Source organism: Cystoisospora suis (assembly GCF_002600585.1).
Source record: "Cystoisospora suis strain Wien I chromosome Unknown contig_3965, whole genome shotgun sequence".
Taxonomy (NCBI): Eukaryota; Apicomplexa; class Conoidasida; order Eucoccidiorida; family Sarcocystidae; genus Cystoisospora; species Cystoisospora suis.
Genome location: NW_027156760.1, coordinates 1 through 20,988, shown reverse-complemented (window position 1 = coordinate 20,988; position 20,988 = coordinate 1). Strand labels below are relative to the sequence as shown.

The window sequence follows — 20,988 nt, the reverse complement described above, 5'->3', positions numbered from 1 at the left end:
TGCTGACGAAGTATGTTGGCCAACTTCAAGACTCAGAACATCGAATGCTTGAGGCTAATGGTAGAAACCGCTGTCACCGTGCTGTTAGCGTGCGGCAGTTTAGGAGCAGCGGCAGGGAAGTGCGCACAGATTCTGTAGGATCTGACGCGTGCTCACACACAGCTTGAGGCATACGCTTCAGCGGATGGTGAAGGCATCGAACACATGTTCCACGGGACCTCTTGGATGCAGGCCACGCGCTACGAGCCGCGAGCACCGGCGCTGCTGATTTCGAGATTTACGCTCCTGAGGCGCCTCGGAAGTATTTCTGCATGAGTGCGCCATCACAATAGAACTCGAGCGAAATTTTTGAAAGATTTGTAAGCGCAGCAACTCTAAAGGGGGAGGCATGGGTTGTTTGGAGATTCACTTCTGTACCTCAACTTCCCAGTTTGAGTGGCTTTCATCCGCGTCGGTAAATGAAAATGTTCGGGCGGTGATCCGTGTCCCCTGCCGGTGTCCGTTACTTCCTCGCGAGTTTCTCCGTTGGGGATAACACTATTCGTTCTCCGCCGTAGAACGGTAGTACCGAGCTAGGCTTCGACCAGCCTCAACAGGAGGGAGTGCCGGCAGGCAATACAGACACGCTGCAGTGAACGTCGTGAGCCACATCAGGGTGGTGGTCTGGCCCATCTCGGCAAACAAGACCGAGCGTCTGCAGCAGCTTGATAGGTTGTCACGTCTCTTGTTAGCGTTACACAGACCGGCCACTCTGAGGCGGCAGCTCAGTAAAGACAGATGTAGGCACCTCAACGTGTAGGCCTCTGCCCGTCTCTCCCGTGGCTCCTCGTATGAGGGGACCGTTGAGAGTACTATGGATATACTGCTAGGGTATTGACTAGTAGTACCGGCAGTCTCAACAGTGAGGAGACCGGGCTACTTCACCTTAGAACGGGCAGATGGTACGATTCCTCGCCCAGCAATCAAATATTTAGAGGTGGTCTGAGTGAGTCTTGTGCACCTCGCTGAAGAGCGTGTGAGGGTTCTCGTACCCGGTGTAAGAAGTAGTTAGGCGGACAAGCGCGCATGGTCTAAGGAACGTGGACTAGGAGGGCCTTACCGTCAAAATCAAGCCGGCGGCTTGCCTCGGCCCACGAACCCTAAGCCGTTTTAACACGGTCGTATGCGTAATTACGTTACGACATTGTGGTACAGAGTTCCAGGCGGACAGCAGCTGGGATAGTCGTTGGGGCGACTGTAGTGCCATCTGAGCTTACCCGAGGGCAATCTCCAAAAAGTGGTAGCGTGCGTTTAAGAAGCCTTACTGAGAGGTGAACCACCGGAAGGACGCAGCGGGCACTTACTAAAGTGACTTTCAGCAGCACACGACAGTACATGGTGCCCCAAGTTTCCCCAGGTAATGGTGGAAGTTCGGTTCCAATACAAGCCTTGAGTTTTGGGGGAGAATTTCAGTACCGAAGACTGACTTGCGGGGAGGAACTCGAGCACACACTCCGGGCACCACAGCGAGACACCGGGCCCTGTAGTTCTTCCAGTCGGTCCTCCAGGGTCAACTTCTCGACTGAGTTCAAATTACCGCTTTCATCCCATCGGTGTGGTTCGGTCTGCACTGTACCGCAGCCCGAAGGTGGACTGGTTCTAAGGTTTGAAGAGTACGCTCAGGAACGCGGGTCACACTGGCCGCTGTTCGGTGGAATTGATTGTTCGGAGACAGCTATCCCCCGAAGTCTGTCTTTGGCCAACTGCTCAGTTCAGGTTCCCCCGTATATCGCCGACTACAACAGGAGTCTTGAGCAGTCTTTTGGCAGCTAGAATGGTCTCAGTACAGCGACTAAAAAAGCCCGGGCCCTGGTTTTCTCAGGTATGGCTGCTCCTGTCGCACCGGGGGGGGGAAGGATTCTACGTTGGTGGCAGAAAACGTTGTACTAGTTGCAGCCTGCTGCGTGCACTTGCTGCCCGCTTGCAGCCTGAGACATCACGTGAGCGCGGGCGAGCAAGAGTCNNGACTCTTGCTCGCCCGCGCTCACCCGGTACAAGCTCTCTCCTCTCCTGCAGCATGACAGCTGGGTGCCAGTCAGGCGAGACTATACTCTTACAGAAGTACACACTCATGCTTTGGCCACACTAGCACTTCTGGCCTCGCAGAGTGGCAGCCGCGCGCATACTGCACTCTGCCCTAGCTGCGACTGCTCGCTCCGCTCTGGTCACCGAGTGTATCTCATTCAGAGAAGCATACGTGGGGAAACTGAGTTTCAGAAAGTTTTCATACCTCGGGCAGGCGTATTGACGACACCACTCGCAACAGTACCAGTGTCCCACGTGAGCGTTCCATTCAGGCAAGAGGTAAGAGCAAGGTTCTTCTGTTTGTTTCAAGGAGCACAGTTTGAAGCACGTAAGGAGCCCCAGGTCCGAAATTAGAACTGATTAACAGCTACTCGGAGCGCGTCAAGCGTTTAGGCTGCCAAGCCGGATAGTCTTAACACCTTGACGCCAGTTGGCGAAGTGGCTTCGAGCTCCTCCTGGACTGTGCTACTACTAGGTGTTACACATATCAGCGGTACAGCCACTCGACTGACCTAGCGCGCGACAGCGTGTTCCCTGGACTGACCCAGGGAAAGGGCACCGAGGGCATACATAATGTGATGGAACGACCACGTCGCATGAACGCATACCGCTCTCGTTATGGCTCAACCCCTTTCTTGGTATACCGGCAGCACTTCATCCTTTTGTTGCCTCCTGAGCACTAGGCCTGCGGACCTTCTCTCTCATCTACCAATACCTCCAGTTGTTGGCAGTACTTGCTCGATCCAGATATGCTACTGCGACGAGCCAAAAAACCTTGGTAACATCGACATGACAGCGTGGCTGCAGAACGCAAATTTTGCGGAAGTTGGCGAGCCGACATGCGTTGTGAGAGTGTTGCACGCGGCTCCGTTGCACGTACGCACACTCGGGAAGCGGACTAAAGACTGTCAAACGCGGCATATGTACGAAGACGACTGGGTGACGTAACGCACCCAGCGAAATGGGCTTGCCCCTCCATTCTTCTCGGCGATCCGCAAATATCGCACCTGGAAAAACGCATCGCAGCACAGAGGTCTTCTCTGGTGCATGTTATCTCGGAGGCACCTGCCTGTGGCCCTGCTCTACTCCAATCCGTACAAGGAAATACTGCGCAACCGAACCTATGTTTACGCAACTGTGGAGCAAGCGAGACTTCAACACAGGGAAACGGGTGACAAAAGTACAGGCCACTGTTGGTGACTTCGGCATGCTCCAAGCGGGCGACCGTGAGGGACACACGAGCCAACACAGCGCATTCATGCTTCCGTGCAATTGGAGCAGTTTTTCCACGCGAAACAGTACATACGAACTCCTCGACGATCGAAGACCATCTCCGCTGGTTGAACTGCGCACAGGAAATTCTTTTGATCCGACTGAGTGTCTGCCGTCTAACGCACGCTAGGGCGCAAGACCTACCTGAAGATTCGATATATTGAACATCGGTATTTCGAATGTCATGCTGATGGGGCCGAACTCTTTACGATACGCTGCAGACGCGCCAGGGGGGAAAGAAGAAGTGAATCGCGCCCGCATAGTCATCTCTGCTCCGCCCTGCCCAACAGAAGACACTCCCACAGAAACAAGCAGGCTGATAAGGCAAAGCCATAACTTGTTCTCAAGCTGGCGGCGTCTGCAGGAGTCGGGGCGCCTTCTGATCGACAGGCGCCGTCTCTTTCTGGATGCCACGATCATAAGACAGAAAAGCCAGCTCTTCGGTCTTCATGGGATGGAATCCGCAAGCGGCGTGTCGTTGCTTGCGAACTCCCATAAGAGCGGTATAGTGAAGCGCTAAGGCAAGACAGGAAATACGGGCATCTGAGCACCGCAGACATACGGCACATCAGCCTGCAGCGAGCTGTGGTACGCGGCCGCGAAGCCAACAGCGCCCCGGAATGCGGGTCGCGTAACTTGAGAGGACTTAAAGGAAGTCTGGTAGAACAAGTAGACGTGACTTACGTGGAACTTTCGAATATTCCATACCAGCCGCTTCTCAGTTGCAAGAAATTCAGCCGACTGCACCCACAGCAAACAGATGTGCAGAAATTACACTTCAGGAACTGGCTTACGCGGGGAGACTGGGACCACCAGTCAACGAATGGCGCGAACGCCTGAGATCCGTGCTACGCATGGAGACCAGGACGGGGCCTTCACAAACTCGCCTGTTCATCGGCAGATGACGTACGTAATGCCGCACAGCACCCACGCTGTGGTTTGGTGCGGCCTCCCTACTGCCCAGTCTGTGGCCCGAGAGCCTTGCTTCCCCCAAAACACAAGATACAATATAACGCCCAGAGAGATTCGAACTCTCACGTGGGTAGAGCTGTGACTTTCACCGTGTCCCCGGGCCTGAGACCCGTGCTCTGAAGCAGTTTGGTAAACACTTGGGAGAAATCCCTGACCGCCAGCTCGTGTGTCATGGTACAAATTCTGTCTCATCCGTCAGTAATCTGCAGTTTCTCTGCCACGGGTGATGCAGAGTAGCGCATTGGAGGTGTGAGGGGTTCGGAGCTGCTCAAAAAATCTGAGAACACTAAACTCGGAAGTACTCACTATAGTTTTGCAGTGCATGACTCGCTTCTGTCTCCGTCGCTAAAGAGTCAGGCGGTCTGATGGGCAGACAAGCTTCGTTGGAAACATGTGCTCCACCGTGGTCCCGAGACACGCCGCACCAGTCAGACGAAGAAACGATGACACGGTGTGCGCACCAGGAAAAGGGACAGCAAGTCACAGAAACTCACCTGTAGAGGGACTGGGGGGAACAGGTCAAGAGAGCACGCGATGACGCTCTTTGGGAGAGGAATAGAGATGGACACGCTCGCCGCATACGTTTGTTCCGGGATGTCTGCCTTGACTTTGACCATTAGCTCACCCTGAATGATCCAAGGATCAGAGACCAAACGAACACCCGATGAAGCATGCAGCCACCTGTACTACCACCGCGCTCTAAAAGCGAAACACGGCCTGTGCTGATTTGGCCGCGCTCCACGCGAACGTAGCAGAAAAAGTTTCACACCGCCACGACTTCTGACGAAGCTTGCCACCCCCTGGAAAACAACGCGACATTCTTCCGACAAAAACTCGTGGCTACCCTCCGACAGCGGCCCGCAACTGCAAATTTTGTCCCTGGCAGATACACAAAAGTATATGTGTCAGACATCGGTGCTTCGACTCGAAGCAACTCAAAGACATAAAGGGACTGGTTGAGTACACTGTGGCAATCTCGAGAAAGCTGACATGTGGCGGTTGTTGACTGGCGATCTATGCAGAAGAAGAAGAAAAAACTCCCCAATAAAAGACGTGGGCCTTTTCAGGCTACATCTTCTCACCTTGCTTTGGTCAGGCCTCCAGTCAATAGAAGGAAATATTCTGAAGGGAACTGCCTGGCAATGAGCGACTCGGTAATTCATCAAGACGAATTCACCGTCGGGAGGCACGAACGTCAAAACGCGTTGGTTAACATCGAACTCCGCGAGGTCCACGCACTCATGGAAATTGCATGCATCAACCCACATACTTGAAGAACCGCTAGGCCCCATTTGTCCACGTGGGTAGAGACTCGCGGAGCTTTCTATACAGCGTGGAAAAGAAGAACAAGGACAGCGGCCAACCTGTCTTAGCATTGCTGCGAGTGTACATAAACAAGAGAGAACCACATGTTTACCCGACGGCGCTGCTAAAGAACGCTTCCAGTGATAGCTCGCTAGGAGTACACGCGTGCCGCTGCGACAGGGTCTGCGTGTACGTAGCATCAGTGCGCAATGTCCACTGTCAAACTGCACCACTGTCCCGACGACTGCCAGCACGGTAGAGCTGCAAACCACAGCCCCACACAGTGGTAGGAGTGCGGTAGCATCGTATGCTCATTCGCCGCACCTGAGTCTCGTATCTGAGAAAAGTAAGCAAAGTGTTGTCGGAGTGCATCTCCAAGAAATGTACAAGCAAAAAGGAAGTCAACAAAAAGCCCGCAGTACTCACGAACTTTCCTTCTTACCTGCACCCTGATTTACCAGAACAACATCGTCATTCAAAGCCAGCTTGAGTAGGTATTTGCCATCGAGGTAGCTCTTCATCTGAATGCTTCCATCCAATGAAGCGTTGACAACGCTCCCATCCGAGCTAAGGACAACCGTGAGACGCTCCAGCACATCAACAAAAATCTCGCTCCTTCTCTGTCTACCGACAGCTGTACGTACACCCCGAACTCCAAGACCCCCAACACTTCGCAGTCCTTCCGCGGCTGTGGCACCTACAGGCCGATGGGAGGCATTGCTCGGAACCGTCTTTGGTGCCAAGCTGGTAAGCGTCGAGAGACTCGAAGCAAGCTGCTGGAAACCAAATCAATAGAAGAGACCGCAAACCAGCTTTGCTCTCTGATACGTCCGACGGGCCGACCAAATAAAAAGCTTGGAAAGACAGCTGAGCTTAGAAGAGAAGAAACCCTTCCATTAGACCGAAGGGCCGAGTCCTGCTAGCCATGTTCGTCAAACCAAGCAAAAGAGAAACTTCTCCCTACAGTACACCGTCCACATCATGAAATTCCGCAGTGAGCTGCACTCCCAGCCAGTCACGCGTATACCGAGTAAGGAGAAGACAAGAGAAGCCCGCGCTTTCATCTAACGCCTTCCAGTAGTTTAACGCAGATGTCGGGGACGGTACTCTCAATCTAACAAGGGGCCAAATGGCCGGACAAGGAGAAGGTGTAACAGCACGGAAAAGACAGACAGGCTTGCAAATAATCTTGTAGCTAACGGCTCCGCGAAGCCGGGAAACACCGCCTGCATGCTACACCCGGGAGAGATTGTGAGGGAGAGCAACCTGAATACAATACTGCAACCTTCTCCCGTAGCCTGCGCGGTGCCACCTCAAGCTTTGTTGGTCATCCGATGGAATTGCATTTTCCGGTCTGCCTGTTCGATGACTGTCTTCTGCATCTGAAGGAGTATGTAGTTCACTCCGTGGCAAAGCTGCATTGTTTTTCGGTCGAAATTAAAGATAGGGAAAAGAGATAGAAGAAGATTCTTACGTGGGTAACTGGGGGTGGGTCAACAACAACAGCTTCAGAGTACACGGATGACTTCAGTGACTCAGTAGAGGTTAGCTGGGGATAGCCGAAATCAATGATCTCGTCAAGGAGCTCGTAGATCATAACAAAGTTCTTCCGTATCGCTTCCTCGTTCAAAACTCCGCAGAAATCCTACCAAAACAACCGCGAGAGCACACTCTACACGTGAGGAGGAAAGCGAAAATCCCTCGTTTTCCGAACTGTTCCGCGAAGAGCCGACTCCTTCCTTCCGTCAACTCCTTGGTCTTCTGTGTGACTACTAGAGACGAATCCAGCCTTGTTCAATATAACGACATCCTAGCCATGTGAGCACTACCGGAGAACTTCGCTTTCTTCTGGTGACTCGTCGATGCACGAATCCAGTCTGTACGAACAACCTTCTCCTGCAGAAAATTTCATTTCGGAGTTTCCTTAATTTCTTGTCCCGCTCTGCCCTACACCTCCTTGAGCAAATGCTCTGTTAATCTCCGTGTCGTCCCCCCTTTCTGCATGAAGCGAGTCTGTCGTCTGTAACTCCTACACGTCTTTTCACACTTGTCCGCTTAAAGACCTTCTGCCTGAAGCTTCATCTTTCCTTTAGTTCCTTCTTCACTCATACATATCTACCTCTACTTCTCTCACAGATTACACGGAGAGCATTGCCACGCCTCCGAATCCTGTCCCAGTTCTTTCCTGTCTCACCCGCCAGACCCCAGCCATGGCTACCCTACATTCATTGGCAACCTGGAACCTGTTTAATATCTGAGTGGACACTTTTTAAGCCCCGGCCCTCATCAGAGCGACCCACCCCCGTCTTTGTCTGTGTATCCTGTTGTTACTCTCCTGAGTTCACCATGCAGTCCAGCGTAGGACATACTGGTCGAGAGAACAAGAATACAGGTACGAGAACCGCGACCTTGATTTTCCTTTCTACTGTTACAGAGAGTGCGGCAAAGGGCCCTCATCTTTGAGCCTACCTGAATGATTTTCGTCAGTCTATGAAGGAGTTCAAATAGCAATGCGGGAGAAGGGTTCTGTTGGGTGGTCAAGACAAAGTATAATCCACTTCGCCTCAGGAAAGCAAATGTAACGCCATTGACACAGAACAGAGGAGATGCCTCACTGGCTCCACTCCCGCCGCCCCTGTTCATCATCATCAGCGTGCCTCCACTAGTAAGCCCTCCTTTGGAGCAAGCCATGGTTTTATGTATGCCGCTCCCTCCTGTTGTCGAGGAAAAATCGGCCGAGGAGGAAGATGAGGGGAACTGCCAGAAAGCTACGTGACGGTAGAAAATCTCCGCAGCGCCCTTCGGAGCATCGTTGCGGTAGTCCTTTGTGATCAGGCAGTCTCCCCGGGGAGACAAAACATAAAACTGGGAAAGCATGCTGATGGGACGAGAAAGAAGCAAGCAAAGACCGATGTCGACTGGAGGAAACCTCAGCACTTCACTTGAAGTACAAACGCAAGGAGAAGAAGCATACCTCACGGAAGAAAAGGGCCGAGGGGATAAAAAAAAAATCACCAGCGGCAAGGCCAATCCGAGATAGGCAAGAAGCGGAACAACTAAAAAATCACACCGTGTTGCTCCTAGGAAGGATAAAAGCCTTCTTCCTGCAGAAGGTATGTGAAAAAAAGATGGAAAAGGGGAATCGCAAACAGGTGTGTACGGGGGACTGGCCCCCTCGAGCATTCCCTAAGGACATGTCAACATGAGAAGACAGCAACAGAAGACTAATACTTCGTGAAACTGGAATCACGAACTAAGAAAGAACGCACAGCCTAGGAGGCGACGAGGTATTGCCGGCCAAGTGTATTGCATACCGAACAGCAGGGAACCTACTGGATGCTGAAAATTAACGAGCTGTAGGGTAGAAACAGAAGTTTGAGAACAGTGAAAGTCTGGGTGGACCAACGAAGGAGACCAGCGGGGAGACTTGAAGTTCCACGAAGGCTGTGGAGCGTATAGAGGAAGATTTTTCAACAAAGACAGCACGCCGGCGGCTACTGTTGAGCTAGGACCACAGAGCGCGCACCATAGTCCAAGAAGCACAATACTCCAAAATCTTATCTAAGAATGATTGTCGTTCCGAGTAACTTTGCCTCAAAAGCAAGGCCTCCAGGAAGCTGGCTTGACTCGACAAGACATGCGAAAGCGGACATGGTGACTGGTGACACGGACGGGCTAACAATTGACCGCTCGAGGAGAACCCCCAGCTCACTGTCTGCCACGAGAAGCGAAGGGAGAAAAACGATGCAAGTAGAGTGTCCCTCTGAAAGAGGGCAGTCGGCAAGTACAGGTTTATAGTAAATGAATCGGCCGTCGACCGGCTCGCGCCGCCTTCACTGTCAACGACGTGCAGACAGAGACATGGCGAACAGATTCTTGGGAGCTTGCGCACTGATGGATGGAGAGTATGAATAGTGGCATGTGTTCGAAGGCTGGCCGGGGCTTCTCACTGTTCGTTTCTTTGACTTCCCTCCCGGCATCTTCCCTTCGATGCAAGCATGCATGCAACAGTATTTCTTGTTACCATCTGATTGTCTCCGTCTAAGACAGTCAAACTGAAACACTGCCATTCCTTAAACGCTAACTCTTTGTCCTGCTTTGCTTTCTTTCTTGACGCTGGCGTCGAGGCAAGTCTAGACTGATCGCTTGCTCAGTTCTGAGGTTTCCCGTGAGACCCCATGCCGGTCTGCTGCTGAGAGCGCTTTTTTTTGGTCCCGGGGGTCCTTGAGTTTCTCTGACTCACCGTTTTCGCAACGCTGGGCGTGTACAGGACGCTCGCTACGGACTTTTTGCGGCAGGGATTCTTCGTGTTACTACTTCAACGCCTCGCTCCCTTCGTGTTTGGGGCCAGACACTCGGACACGGTCGCGCTACGGAAGAAGACAAGGGCTCTCGGTTTCTTTTTCCTTCTCCGTACACCTTCACCCAGCAACGCTTGAGTTGCTTTCTAAGCAGGTCCCCTGTCTTTACCTCCCATCGCCTTTGCTTAAGGGATGGACTAGAGTTCTCCAGGACGAAACTCTTTCAGTAGTGTTCCCTGTATGTCACGCACCGCTTACGAAGTCTTGCTCGAATCATCGCGGAATCGGCCACCATTGACTCTCCGTGTCTAGGAGTCTCAGTAAACTTAAAGTCAATGCGATCTGCTCTTCTTTCTGGCAAGTTTCTTTATCTTGCTCGTTCGTCTCCTCCGCGCGCGCCCCGAGGCTTCCCTGCGCCCGTGTGGCACCTGCGTGGTGTTTTTTTCAGTACCCAGTCACCAGTTTTCTCCTCTTGACTTCCTCTTTCTCTATTGTACGGAATGACTCTTCTGCAAGGCGTCCAAGCAAACAGAGCTTTTATGTTGTAGTCTTCCCCCACCAAAGTTCTTTTGACGTGGTCCACCCTCCGTATCAGCTTTTGTTTGGCCATTCTTCTGCGCAGCGTTCAGGAGAAATCGCCCCCTATCACCCTCATTCTCGTGAGCAGCACTCCCTACTTTCGCTGCCTTTCAGTGCTTCAAAACACTTCATTCAGAAAAGGGAATGTTTCTCTTTACCCAAGAGAAAACACATTAACCAGCCACTTCCAAGCTCATTCTTCGTTTCCAACATGGCGGACCGCAAGGTTTTGGTGAAGTACTATCCACCCGACTTCGACTTTGAAGTGCTTCAGAAGAAGAAGCGTGTCCTGAACAAAGCGAAGGAGCTTCAATATGGAAAAAAAAGGAGACAGACGGGCATGAGTAGAATCATGAATGTCCGCATGATGTTTCCCTTCACTCTTCAGTGTGCTTCTTGTCGCGAGTTCGTGTACGTCGGCACGAAGTTCAACTCGAGAGTTGAGAGAGTCCAGGTATTCTCACTTCTCCAGTATTGTCTCTTTGGCGTCTCGTTATCTCTTTTAGACATGCTACTTCTTTGGTACCGTAGAGCATTCCTATGTGCCCGTAAGCGGCTTTGTTGGAAGCCGTTCCGAGAGTAGAGGCGAGCGAAAAGGAAGTGCATGGGCGGATGTATGTATCCTTTCTGCTTCATTCGACATCTCTGATTTGCCTAGATTCATTTCCAACGTGGCTTGATTTTCTTGAAGTTCCTACGGAACTCCTCAGATCAGCGTGGACGCGCGTGTATTCATCATATGAACATGTTCTCCTCAGGGCCTACGGTCTACCTGTGTGCAGTGCTTGTTGTGACGGCTGGCGTACCTGAAGTCTCTTCCTTGGGGGGCAGGCGTCGTTACGTATGGTAACGCAGCGTGGAGTACAGCATCACACAATACCTTCTGTACTGTGAGTCGGTTCCATTCTGCGTATACTCTTAGCCGCTCTATCAGCTTTCCTGTTTGTGAGAGAGGTTGAAGGGGTATAGCTACCGTCCCGTTGTAGCCTCTCCAGCACGGGGTATCGTCCTATATTCGGATGGCTGCATGGCTGCGTAGATCGCCTCTCTAACATCGCCACTCGTTGTCACAGCGTGCTTTGTGGCCAGCTATCAGGGGCGCCTCTTTCGCTGAGCTTCGCAAGGTGCTTCCTCTGGCACCTACGTATGCTTGGCTATCTTCAGCAGCCCTCTGCACTGGGCCAAGCAGCTCTTTCTTTGTCGTGTGTTTCCTGTTATGAACTGTACTGCATTTTGATGGGGCCGTCCCATCATTCACGCGAACTGTGTCGTACCATGTTCTTCAGACCTCGAATGAATTGCTGTCTGTACACGTGTCACCGCTTTATAGTGTGTTGAAGAGTCTTGCTCTGTCTCTGTGGGCGGCCCCTGATCCCCAATTGTTTGCGTCCGGACGTCTGAGGTGTTTTCTACGGCGGAACAGCCACCTCTGAGTAGTTATTTTCTTTTGAGATAGGGCCTTCGCGGAGTCGTCTCTAAGGTGGCTTTCTACTTCTTTCTCCTTTTTCGAAACATTTCAAACCCTCCCTCCTGGTACAGGCGTGGGCGCGTATTGTTCTCTTTTTCCTCCTTGGCAGAAGACCAATCGATACTGTCGTTTCTTCAATTCTCGATGTAGATCCTATGTATGTAATTGCGCGGTTCTGACTTCAGGGAGAGGACTACTTGGGGATTGCAAAATGGCGATTCTACGGGCGGTGTCCGAACTGCCGAGGAGAAATCTGCTTCAAAACAGGTGGGAAGTCGGTATGTAGACTTGCATGCAAAAGGGTCGACTTTCAGCGATATCTCCTCGTTTATTAAGGTCGACTCTCTAGGTTCGACACGATTGAGTCGCCATGCTGTCTTCCTCCTGAGTCCGAGCATTCTTGTAGAAGCGATATTGGGGGTTTATACTCATCTGGAGACAGGAGGAGGGCGACTATCGGTTTGATAAGCAAGACTCAGTTCTCATTGCATCTGGTCGACAATACCGTAGGTCCGGAGAGGGGACACTTCCGCATTCGAACAGCATCTCATGAACATGTAATTTTTTCCTTCGTAAAGGAAGGCCAGCCGATTGGTTAGCGAAGGACAAATGACACCTGCACTGCTGCGCCGTTGTTTTTCTTCGGTTCATCTGTTCACGTATGCTTGCATCCATATTCACCTACACACAAGTGCACATACATATGTGTATCTTCACGGACTTGAGAGGAGACTTTTGCGACAAGCGAGTTTCGAGGATTGCCGACTGTTTTCTCTGTATGTTGACCTGTTCATGTTTTTTCACGATTTTTTGTTTAGATCCAAAGAACGGAGACTACGTGCTGGAGTGGGGAGGCACAAGAACCTACGACCCCATGAAAGATCAGCAGTTGGCGGAGGAGAGACTGAGGAAGAAAAGGGTAGGTGCAGTTTGATGAGCTCTGTTTCTCCCCCTTGTGTTTGCAAGTACCTAACAAACTATCTCAGGTGATGCCGTTTTTCCCGGAGTAGGAAGCTCGGCTTCACCAGGTTACCTGTGAGTCTAGTGAAGACGCTTTTCCGAGCTGTTTAACATGGAATTACGCTTCTTTCGCTGTATGTGCGCTAGCGCCTTCTATTTGGCTCACAAGGGCCGGATAAGAGTGCGCCCTCGCCTCCACCCGACACCATGAGACTGTGCTGGGAACGTGTTACCATCCAAAAGCGGTTCTTACCAATGTGTACAAACAAAAGCCGTACTTGTGCTTTTGGCTGCGCTGACGCCTACACCGTTCTTCTGTGTCTTTTTGTCTCCTCGCCTGTTCTTCCATCTTACAGTGTGTGTATAAATTGAATTTCTGGGAGACGAAGAAGTAATTGCAGCGAAACAGAAGGACAGCAAGTGCGTGTTGGGTTTGCTTTTCATGCTGGTCAAATATGAATCTCAGTAGTTTTGGTGACTTTTTTCTTGCTTTTCTCCGGTGCTGGCGCTCTCTAGACGAGGTGCCGGAAGGGAGATGAGAGTGCGCAAGAGAGCCTGGGGCTGGGCTTTCTGTCTATGGCAAGTTGAGAGTAGTGTCTCTCGGAGGAGATGCCGCAAACACCATGTGTGCTCGATGTTGACAGTAGCACTGAGCTCAAGAAGTTTCAGCATTTGCCCTTCGGAAATTGCACGGGATCAAGTAGATAGACTGCTGTGTAAGCGCCCACCGGGGCCCTGCATCATACAGTTTGTGGATGTACTTAGCTTGATGGGTGAAGCTTTCAAGGAGTAGTGAAGAAAGGTTCTCCGGGGTCATGCCCTCGGATATCAGCGAGCGGCTGAAAACAGCCCCGACAACGCCATGCATGCAGATACACATTGTCTCGGGCGTCCTGGCCTGCCGTTTGGCTTGGGATGGCGTCAGCAAGGGTGCGAGTGACTTATCGCACAGTCTCGTAGTCACGTGTGTTCGGAGCTGAGCCAGGGATATCTCCAGCTGAGTCAGAACCCAGGCATGGTTCGTTTTCGCGAACCTACTTGTATGCCGGGATGCCAGGTCGTCCAAGAGGCAACCGAGGGGGGTAGGCAAGGGCTGGATGTGTGGACACACCTTGTCGTACAGTCACTTCAGCGCACTGCATCTCTATGAATTCGAGTCCGGGCCACGTGTCTGGCGTGAAACGGAGGAGATTTTGCGCAACGGGAGTGGTCTTTTAGATTTCTTCCGTGGAAACGACGCTCCTGGAGGTGCGCGGATTTTCCCGCTGAACGGTCCGTGCCCGTGGGAGTCGCCTTGATACACATACCGTGTCTGTAGTTCCCGACGTCCGCTTATTAGTAGTGTCAACAGGTTCTTGTATTTGTCTTTCTACGAAGGAGTCACTGGTACACAACGGTCGTCGCAGTGTAGTGGTTTGTTGTATGCCTCTTTTGTTTAATCAGGAGGAAGAACTCGAGGGGGATCGCATGAAACAAGTTGAAGCAAAGACGTATAATGTGCAGAGTGAGCTCGCTGCGATGGAGCAGTTGGAGGAGTTACGAAAGATGAACCGAAGACTAGTGGATCGCGAGGCTGCCACAGAACACGCACTGCAATTTCTGAAGCAAAACGAAGTCAGCAAAGAGGCTGGGGAAGACTGGGATGACTACGAGAGAACTGAGCTTATGAGGTTCATGGAGACACAACGTGAGCTGCGTCAACGAGAAGAAGGCGAGAGTGATGATGATGAAGGTACGCTAACGTGCGGCAAGGGTAGCGGGTGAAAGCCGTGCGTCTTCGCAGGTGGGGCGAACAGGATTAGCAGCCCCCGGTCCAGATTACTGTCCTACCGTTCTGGTCTTGTTTCGTTCCAGCCGAGGAGCAACACGGTTTCTGGTCCGAAGGACCAGCATCCCTGCAACTCGCGTTCACTCACCCATAGCAGGGAGAAAGTTTTCCTGTGGCGGGGAGGTCGGGTCACGTCTTGGGTCTGTATGACGTCGGTTGAAGTTGCATCCTTTTCGGTGAATGTGGTAGTATCGCAGTTAGAGACCTTGAGGGTGCGTGCATAGCTGCTTTTCTACGGAGCCTTTTCCCGGTCCGACCACATTCGCTAACGTTATGATGCGCTCACAATGGCAAGGAATGCGCTGGCATTCCTTCCTAGCGTGATGGGACAGGGGAGACTCTTTTCTCGGCCCAGAAATTTGATCTGCTCCGAGGAGTGGTCCCCGTACGCCGGGCTCCTCGCGTTTTGGCACGAGATGCGTCTCACGACTTGTTACTTGTGGTCCTTCCTTCAAACGTTCGCGCAGGTGTGGAAGAGGCGGAGCACCGCTCAGGCGATACTTCCTCTCCGTTAACTCGCTCTGATGTACCCTCGGCTGCTCGTGCATCTCGTTCGTCATCCTCCGGAGATTCAGCAGTGCCTCCGGTAGACCGTCGTGGCGGTTCTTCTCCGTCTGCCAAGAGTAGCAGAAGTGACAGCTCTGGTCCAGGAAGGAGAAGTGAAGAAGGAAGTCCTCGTATCTCTAGGTTGCATACGAATGACTGCAGTGCCAGCTGTGAACAGCAGGAACACCTTAGTGGCGAACGGGCTTCCAAGCAATCGGGAGCGCGTACGACAATCCCGGGGTCTTCGGCGGCTTCGCGATCGATGTTCATGCTGACAGCTGTAACAGGGTGTGTTCCGAAGTTCATTGTGAAGAAGAAGGACGAATCGGAGAGCGTCTCCGATATGTTTGTAGGCTACGCTTCCTCACCATCCAGCGAGGAAGAAAAAGACGCCGAAGAAAGAGAGACGAAGGTTGAGCAGAAGGTTGTCTAGCACCAGCGACTGAAGGAAAACGACGACGAGGAGGTGCTGGTTTCGAACAAAGTTTGAGAGTGGGGCGGGTCACCCAGAGCAGATGAACAGAAAGAAACGACTCAATCAGGCGGAAATTCCTGGAGGTGTACACAAGAGTAAAGCGGAAAGACTGTAATACGAAATACTCCGACACTTCGGCCATACTGGATCGTCCGTTTTGTGCGCGGATGGTGTCCAACTGTAGAACGCGTAAAGGAAAACGCAAAAAAATATTAGGTTGAGTTAAGCATGAACGACGCAGTCAGTTTGAAGCCGGGGCGTATGAAGGCTGAATGAAAATCACTTGTGCAGTTTCCAGAGATCAGCTGAATTCCTTTCTAATTCTTCACCGTTAGCGCTCGTCCCTATCTCTCACCGTCTACCAGTGCGCGACTCACTCGCCACTCACAACTCAGAAAGAGCTCAGTCTCGCGCAAAGATGACAATGGTACAAGTTCTCGGTTTTGACCTGCGGGACCTGTGACGACCGGTTGATTAGTTGTGCACTGTCATCCGCTACTGTCAGAACTTGAGCACTCGTCGAATCGCGAAACTCTCCTCTAGACCCAAGAGAAGGGGTCGGTCTGCGAAGCTAGTGTTACTTTCCTAACGGAAATGTGGCGCACACCCCGGGGTTCGTGTGCCCACAGGCTGTTCCACGAGATCCTCTCCCTCGTGCAGTAGCTTCCCTGACTCAGGAACTCTTCTCTTCTGCTGGCAACGCGTTCTAGTTCATGACAGTTCAGGTCCAATCCCTTGCTAGACGTGACGCGCCGAAGCACCCCAAGAAAAGTTTACGTAAGTGGCTACTGCACGGGCCTAGTGAGAACACCAGTCGCCAGAGGATTTCCACGTTCGCAGACACATCGCAGTGAGCAAAACCAACTTCGCTCTCTGCTGGTAACGACCACCCCACTCCGAGAATTCGAAAGGACAAGTCATCCTCGAACACATCTCAAAGAGTCGGGAGATCTAGAATCACGCGCCTCGGCTTCCAGACACACTGGAACATCAGCTATCCCGCAGATTCTTCCGGACATCGCCACGACGCAAATACACGCTGTCGATCCGTTCTATGTCGTCCCAAATCCCCGTACCGGCACACCGGTAAGTGCGCTACACCGAGGAAGATGAAAGCTTACTAGAACTTTCTTCTCGACGCAGCCAATCGTCGAAGGCGAAGTGGCGATCGGCTACAGCGGTGTCCCAAAGTTCCAAGGCTCCACCGCGGTCGGCCCCGGACAGATCCGCAAGCGCCAAGTAACCACAAACGAGGTCCCCTCGACACGGCCCAAAGCGTCTGCGTAGTGCCTGGTTGTCCAGTGCCGAAAGTTCGAGCGGATCACTGTGCTCAGCAATAAAATGTAGACAGTTTAGTAACCCCGTTTTGCAACGCTCCGTGGTGTGGTTGGTCATAGGCAGCATACTTACCACTGGTCCTCACCGGCTACCCCTACATGATCATACCCTGACTGGAGATCTAGTTCGCTGAACCTCTGCGCCTTCCCGGGCTATTTGAGGTCGTGCACTGCGGGCATTGGGTACTGAACTCTGCTGTTGGCTACCCAACTCTAGTGCCTACAATTCACGTACAGAGGTAACAGCGACTGGCCCCAGGCTACACTACCTGTGCCCAGCCTTGCGGAGCAGAGGGAAACGGGGTTATCCTCTCTGAATTCTCAGAAGTGGGTCACAGTGCTTCAACAGAGAGCACAAGACCGGAACTAGGTAACACAAGAACTGACGTCGTACCGCTCTACTCCCCGAGCGTAGCCAAGCAAAATTGAAGCACACAAATTCCTTCCCACGGGAAGTTGCCGTGCCGCTATCGGTGGCGCGGAGCAACTCTGGCCACCCCGCCTACTAGGCGATTCAAAGCAGCCTCGGTTCGCCGGGAAACCTCAGTTACGCTCGATAGTTTTTTTGGCGAAGGCCAAACTGCTAATGAAGGAGGAAGANNAAACCTGTCCCACAAAACCCACTATTGTCCTTCACAGAGATCCGTTCAGTGATTCCTCCTTTCCAGACAAGGTGCGTCCGCTCCAGGGACTTCACCTCGTAACAACGGCCGGCTATAGAGAAACCCGATCCCCATCACACCGACGCCATAGCAGCCCCTGGACAGATTCTAGGCAGAGAGCCCACAAAGAAAGTGTCTGTGACAAACAGGACTACGACGAACGGCAGAAGCACCGGAGAAAAAGAGCGTCACATGCCCCCTCGCGAAGATGCGTTTCACGGACAGTAAGGAAACAACTGCACCGTCCGGACTGCGCTTTCTTCTTTATCGTGCAGCGGTCCGCCCGTCGGCAAGATGACCCCTGGTAGTTGGCGCCTGCACCGAAAGGGAGTTGGTGCGGCGACTATTCCGGGACCCTGGGCGACAAAAGCAAAGGCTGGGCCCATGCCCCTAAACTGTCTTCCGAAGGGGAGAAAATTCACTCCGACCACCTTGTGATCTGGCGTGCGCTTCAATACTCTGTAAGCAGTGTAAGTGCCATTTCATACACTGTACGGCTTTGCATTGATGGCCTTCCATAGATGCTTGAAAAACGAAGCTCTCTGATGAAGAGCAAACCCGTCTATACGAGCATATGTGTGACGGAGCCACACAGCTAAAGGGCATGCACCACCCGGTTTCTCGCTATCCGTACAGAACGGCAGCGCCAAAACCCGCATAGCCTGTCCCGGCCTCCCCAACAAAAGGCGAACGCTATGGGACGTTTCTGGCCACCACCCAGATTCAACATCTGCAAGAGAAGATTGTGGGGTGTATTGCTCACGTGCAGTTGAGATGCCACCGACGTCAAGACCGTTGGTAGCTGGAGCTGACGTCAGTTCGATATACACTTTGCTGGCATACGGAAGCAGCCCCTCCTCGAAAACCCCGATGGATGCCAAGAATGACATGATAATAGAATCGTGACCACTGAATAACATCATTTCCAGCTCCTTCACGCGGCGCTCCAAAGTCTCCAGCGCCCGCTCTAGCGAATCAGTCGTATCGGCCGTCGCTTCATCGTAACCCAACAATTCATTGAATCCCCCCAGAAGTACAAGGATTCGACGCAAGCTTTCCACATCCTCCAGCCTACGATACGCCTTCACTCGGAGCATCCCGTTAGCCAACAGAATCAATCCGGAAGCAGAGAAGAAGGAGTAATCCGGCGTGCCGTACCTGAACCGGAAGCCGACGTAATACATGTGCTCAATGTCGCTAAGGAGCGCCTTATAGGTATCCTCGACCGACGGCTCAACCTCTGGTGCTCCCGCCCGGTCAAATGACGCTGCGGGTGTCCTGGCCTGCAGTTCCCCGTAAGCACCCTCTGTCTCCTTTTCCGATACGAGTGGCTGTCTTCCGGCGACCCACTCATAAAGCCGACGCATTGACGGCGTCATTGTCCCTTCTGGTGCGGCGGCTCGCTCGGCGAGAAACCTGTCCCACAAAACCCACTGGAAAGCTCCCAGTTTCTCGGTCTCCGGAAACACTTCCGATACAACCGCGAGCGCCCTCCTGGTCCGCTCCGATGTGGGTATCCAATCGGCATCCCTGCCAGCCGCGGCGGCAAGCTCTCTCCGGAGTTCTGCGGTCGAGCTAGCTTCTGTCATTCCAGCCGCGATGCCGTCTCTCCGAAGGTGCGGAGCATGCACACATATTGTACCTGGAGACCCTGCAGTGTTGTTTGCGCCTCCCACTCTTAAGGAGGTACTGCCGACATCAGCCTCGGATCTCGGGAGAAAGCCGCTGCCGCTGGGCTCTACTGGACCTGTACTTGCATCTTCGCCCTCACTGTCGTACTTCTCCTGCACATCCAGGCTCACAGCCAGTCTCACGCACTTGTGGGTCGGATGGGCACGACCCGTCTCCCGAGAAAGGTCTTCTATAGAAACGACGCAGCCGTATGGAAGCTTATAAAAGCCCTCGAGGAAAGCTAGTGCGCTCCAGTGCGTCCTTGGCACTGCGGTAGCCCTGACAAACACGCGATCCGGAGAAAGCGAGCCGACGCCGCATGCACTGTCAGGATAGCCTGCATTTTGATTTTCCCTTATTCGGCATGTCTCGCTCACACTATTGACCAGATATTCCCGCACCTCCTCTCCCGACACATGGAGTTCGTGAGCGCCTTGGGGCGTTAGCTGGCCTCCGTGTATGGCAGTCCCGCTGACCGGAAATATCCCAGTATCTTTCAGAGGAGCACGCGCTCCATGGCGTTGCAAAACAAACAGAAAATCGAACAGTGAAGAATCCGATGGCAGGGCAGGTGGGGCTGCCGGACTGATAGTGTCAGCGACGGGGTAGGACGGGGCCGTGCCGACCGGGTTCAACCAACAAGTCCTAGGAGAAGGGGACCCTCCATCTGCAGTTGCCAGGCAGCCCAGTGCGGCCAAGAAAAGGACTGTATTATAAGGCGTATGCATTGTGGGGCCCGGTCGGCAGAAAAGCTGTTGCAATACAAATGCGGGAACTAATGTCTCGGAAGTGTCTGATTCTCGCGACCAGGCGAGCGTCCATTCACAGGGGCACCACAGCCGAGTAAGAAAGCAAGTCTATAGGTCAACCCGAGCCAGCCGCGGCTCCGGCCCTGTGGAGTAACAGCAGCACCTGTTGAGAGTCCACGTCACCACCGGTGAACGACAGCGGTCGCGGGGAGAAATAAATCTGCGGCATTGCGCTCGTGTTCGGGCTACCTGTACTTGGGCGGTGAACAGAATTCCAGGTTTCGTGACGGTCGGAACCGGGGCGTGGCCTATCATGGCCTATCACCAGCTTCCTCCGTCAACACCCCGTCAACACTACTCCGGCAGGACCGCGCTGAACTCCGGGGGCTGATGTGCGCGGCAGCATCGAAGCCACGCAAAGTTGCATACTGCTCAGTGTAGCCGTGCTAGACGCGATCCATTTGCCCGAGCAGAGGGATACAAGATCTTTCCTGGAAAGGAGCGGCTATTGGCAAGGTGGGACTAAAAACCTGACGGACTAGGATCCCATGTGCAACAGCTGAAGCCTGGAATAACAGCAGCACCTGTAAAGAGTCCACGTCACCGCCGCTGAACGGCGGCGGTCGCGGGTAAGAAATAAACTGCGGCGTTGCGCTCGTTCTTGCGCTGCCTGTACTTACGCGGTGAACAGAATTCCAGTTTCGCGACGGTCGGAACCGGGGCCGTGCAAGAGCTCAAGACTCCACGCCTGAGCAACTGACCGGGGCACCGACACGCTAGGTGTAACGCCCGCGCTTTG

The 20,988-nt window shown here is 52.9% G+C and overlaps 3 protein-coding genes across 3 annotated transcripts; 1 reads left to right on the top strand and 2 right to left on the bottom strand.

Moving 5' to 3' along the window:
• Positions 1–2,948: 2,948 nt before the first annotated feature.
• CSUI_007503 (coatomer protein gamma sub-unit) lies at positions 2,949–9,526 on the bottom strand. The gene is made up of 7 exons (XM_068067648.1): positions 8,083–9,526; positions 7,088–7,258; positions 5,391–6,389; positions 4,803–4,934; positions 4,021–4,077; positions 3,481–3,615; positions 2,949–3,071 (listed from the first exon to the last, which is right to left on the bottom strand). Exons 1-3 carry the CDS (start codon positions 8,794–8,796, stop codon positions 6,036–6,038), a joined length of 1,239 nt encoding a protein of 412 aa, XP_067920375.1. The 5' UTR covers positions 8,797–9,526; the 3' UTR covers positions 2,949–3,071; positions 3,481–3,615; positions 4,021–4,077; positions 4,803–4,934; positions 5,391–6,035.
• On the top strand, positions 9,507–16,294 carry CSUI_007502 (coiled-coil domain containing related). Its single transcript, XM_068067647.1, has 5 exons — positions 9,507–10,947; positions 12,147–12,228; positions 12,780–12,880; positions 14,365–14,653; positions 15,217–16,294. The coding sequence occupies exons 1-5, from the start codon at positions 10,705–10,707 to the stop codon at positions 15,726–15,728; spliced, it is 1,227 nt and encodes a 408-aa protein (XP_067920374.1). The 5' UTR covers positions 9,507–10,704; the 3' UTR covers positions 15,729–16,294.
• A 1,457-nt stretch (positions 16,295–17,751) lies between these two features.
• CSUI_007501 (histidine acid phosphatase superfamily protein) lies at positions 17,752–20,536 on the bottom strand. Its single transcript, XM_068067646.1, has one exon. The coding sequence runs from the start codon at positions 20,166–20,168 to the stop codon at positions 18,252–18,254; it is 1,917 nt and encodes a 638-aa protein (XP_067920373.1). The 5' UTR covers positions 20,169–20,536; the 3' UTR covers positions 17,752–18,251.
• Between the last annotated feature and the right edge of the window lie 452 nt (positions 20,537–20,988).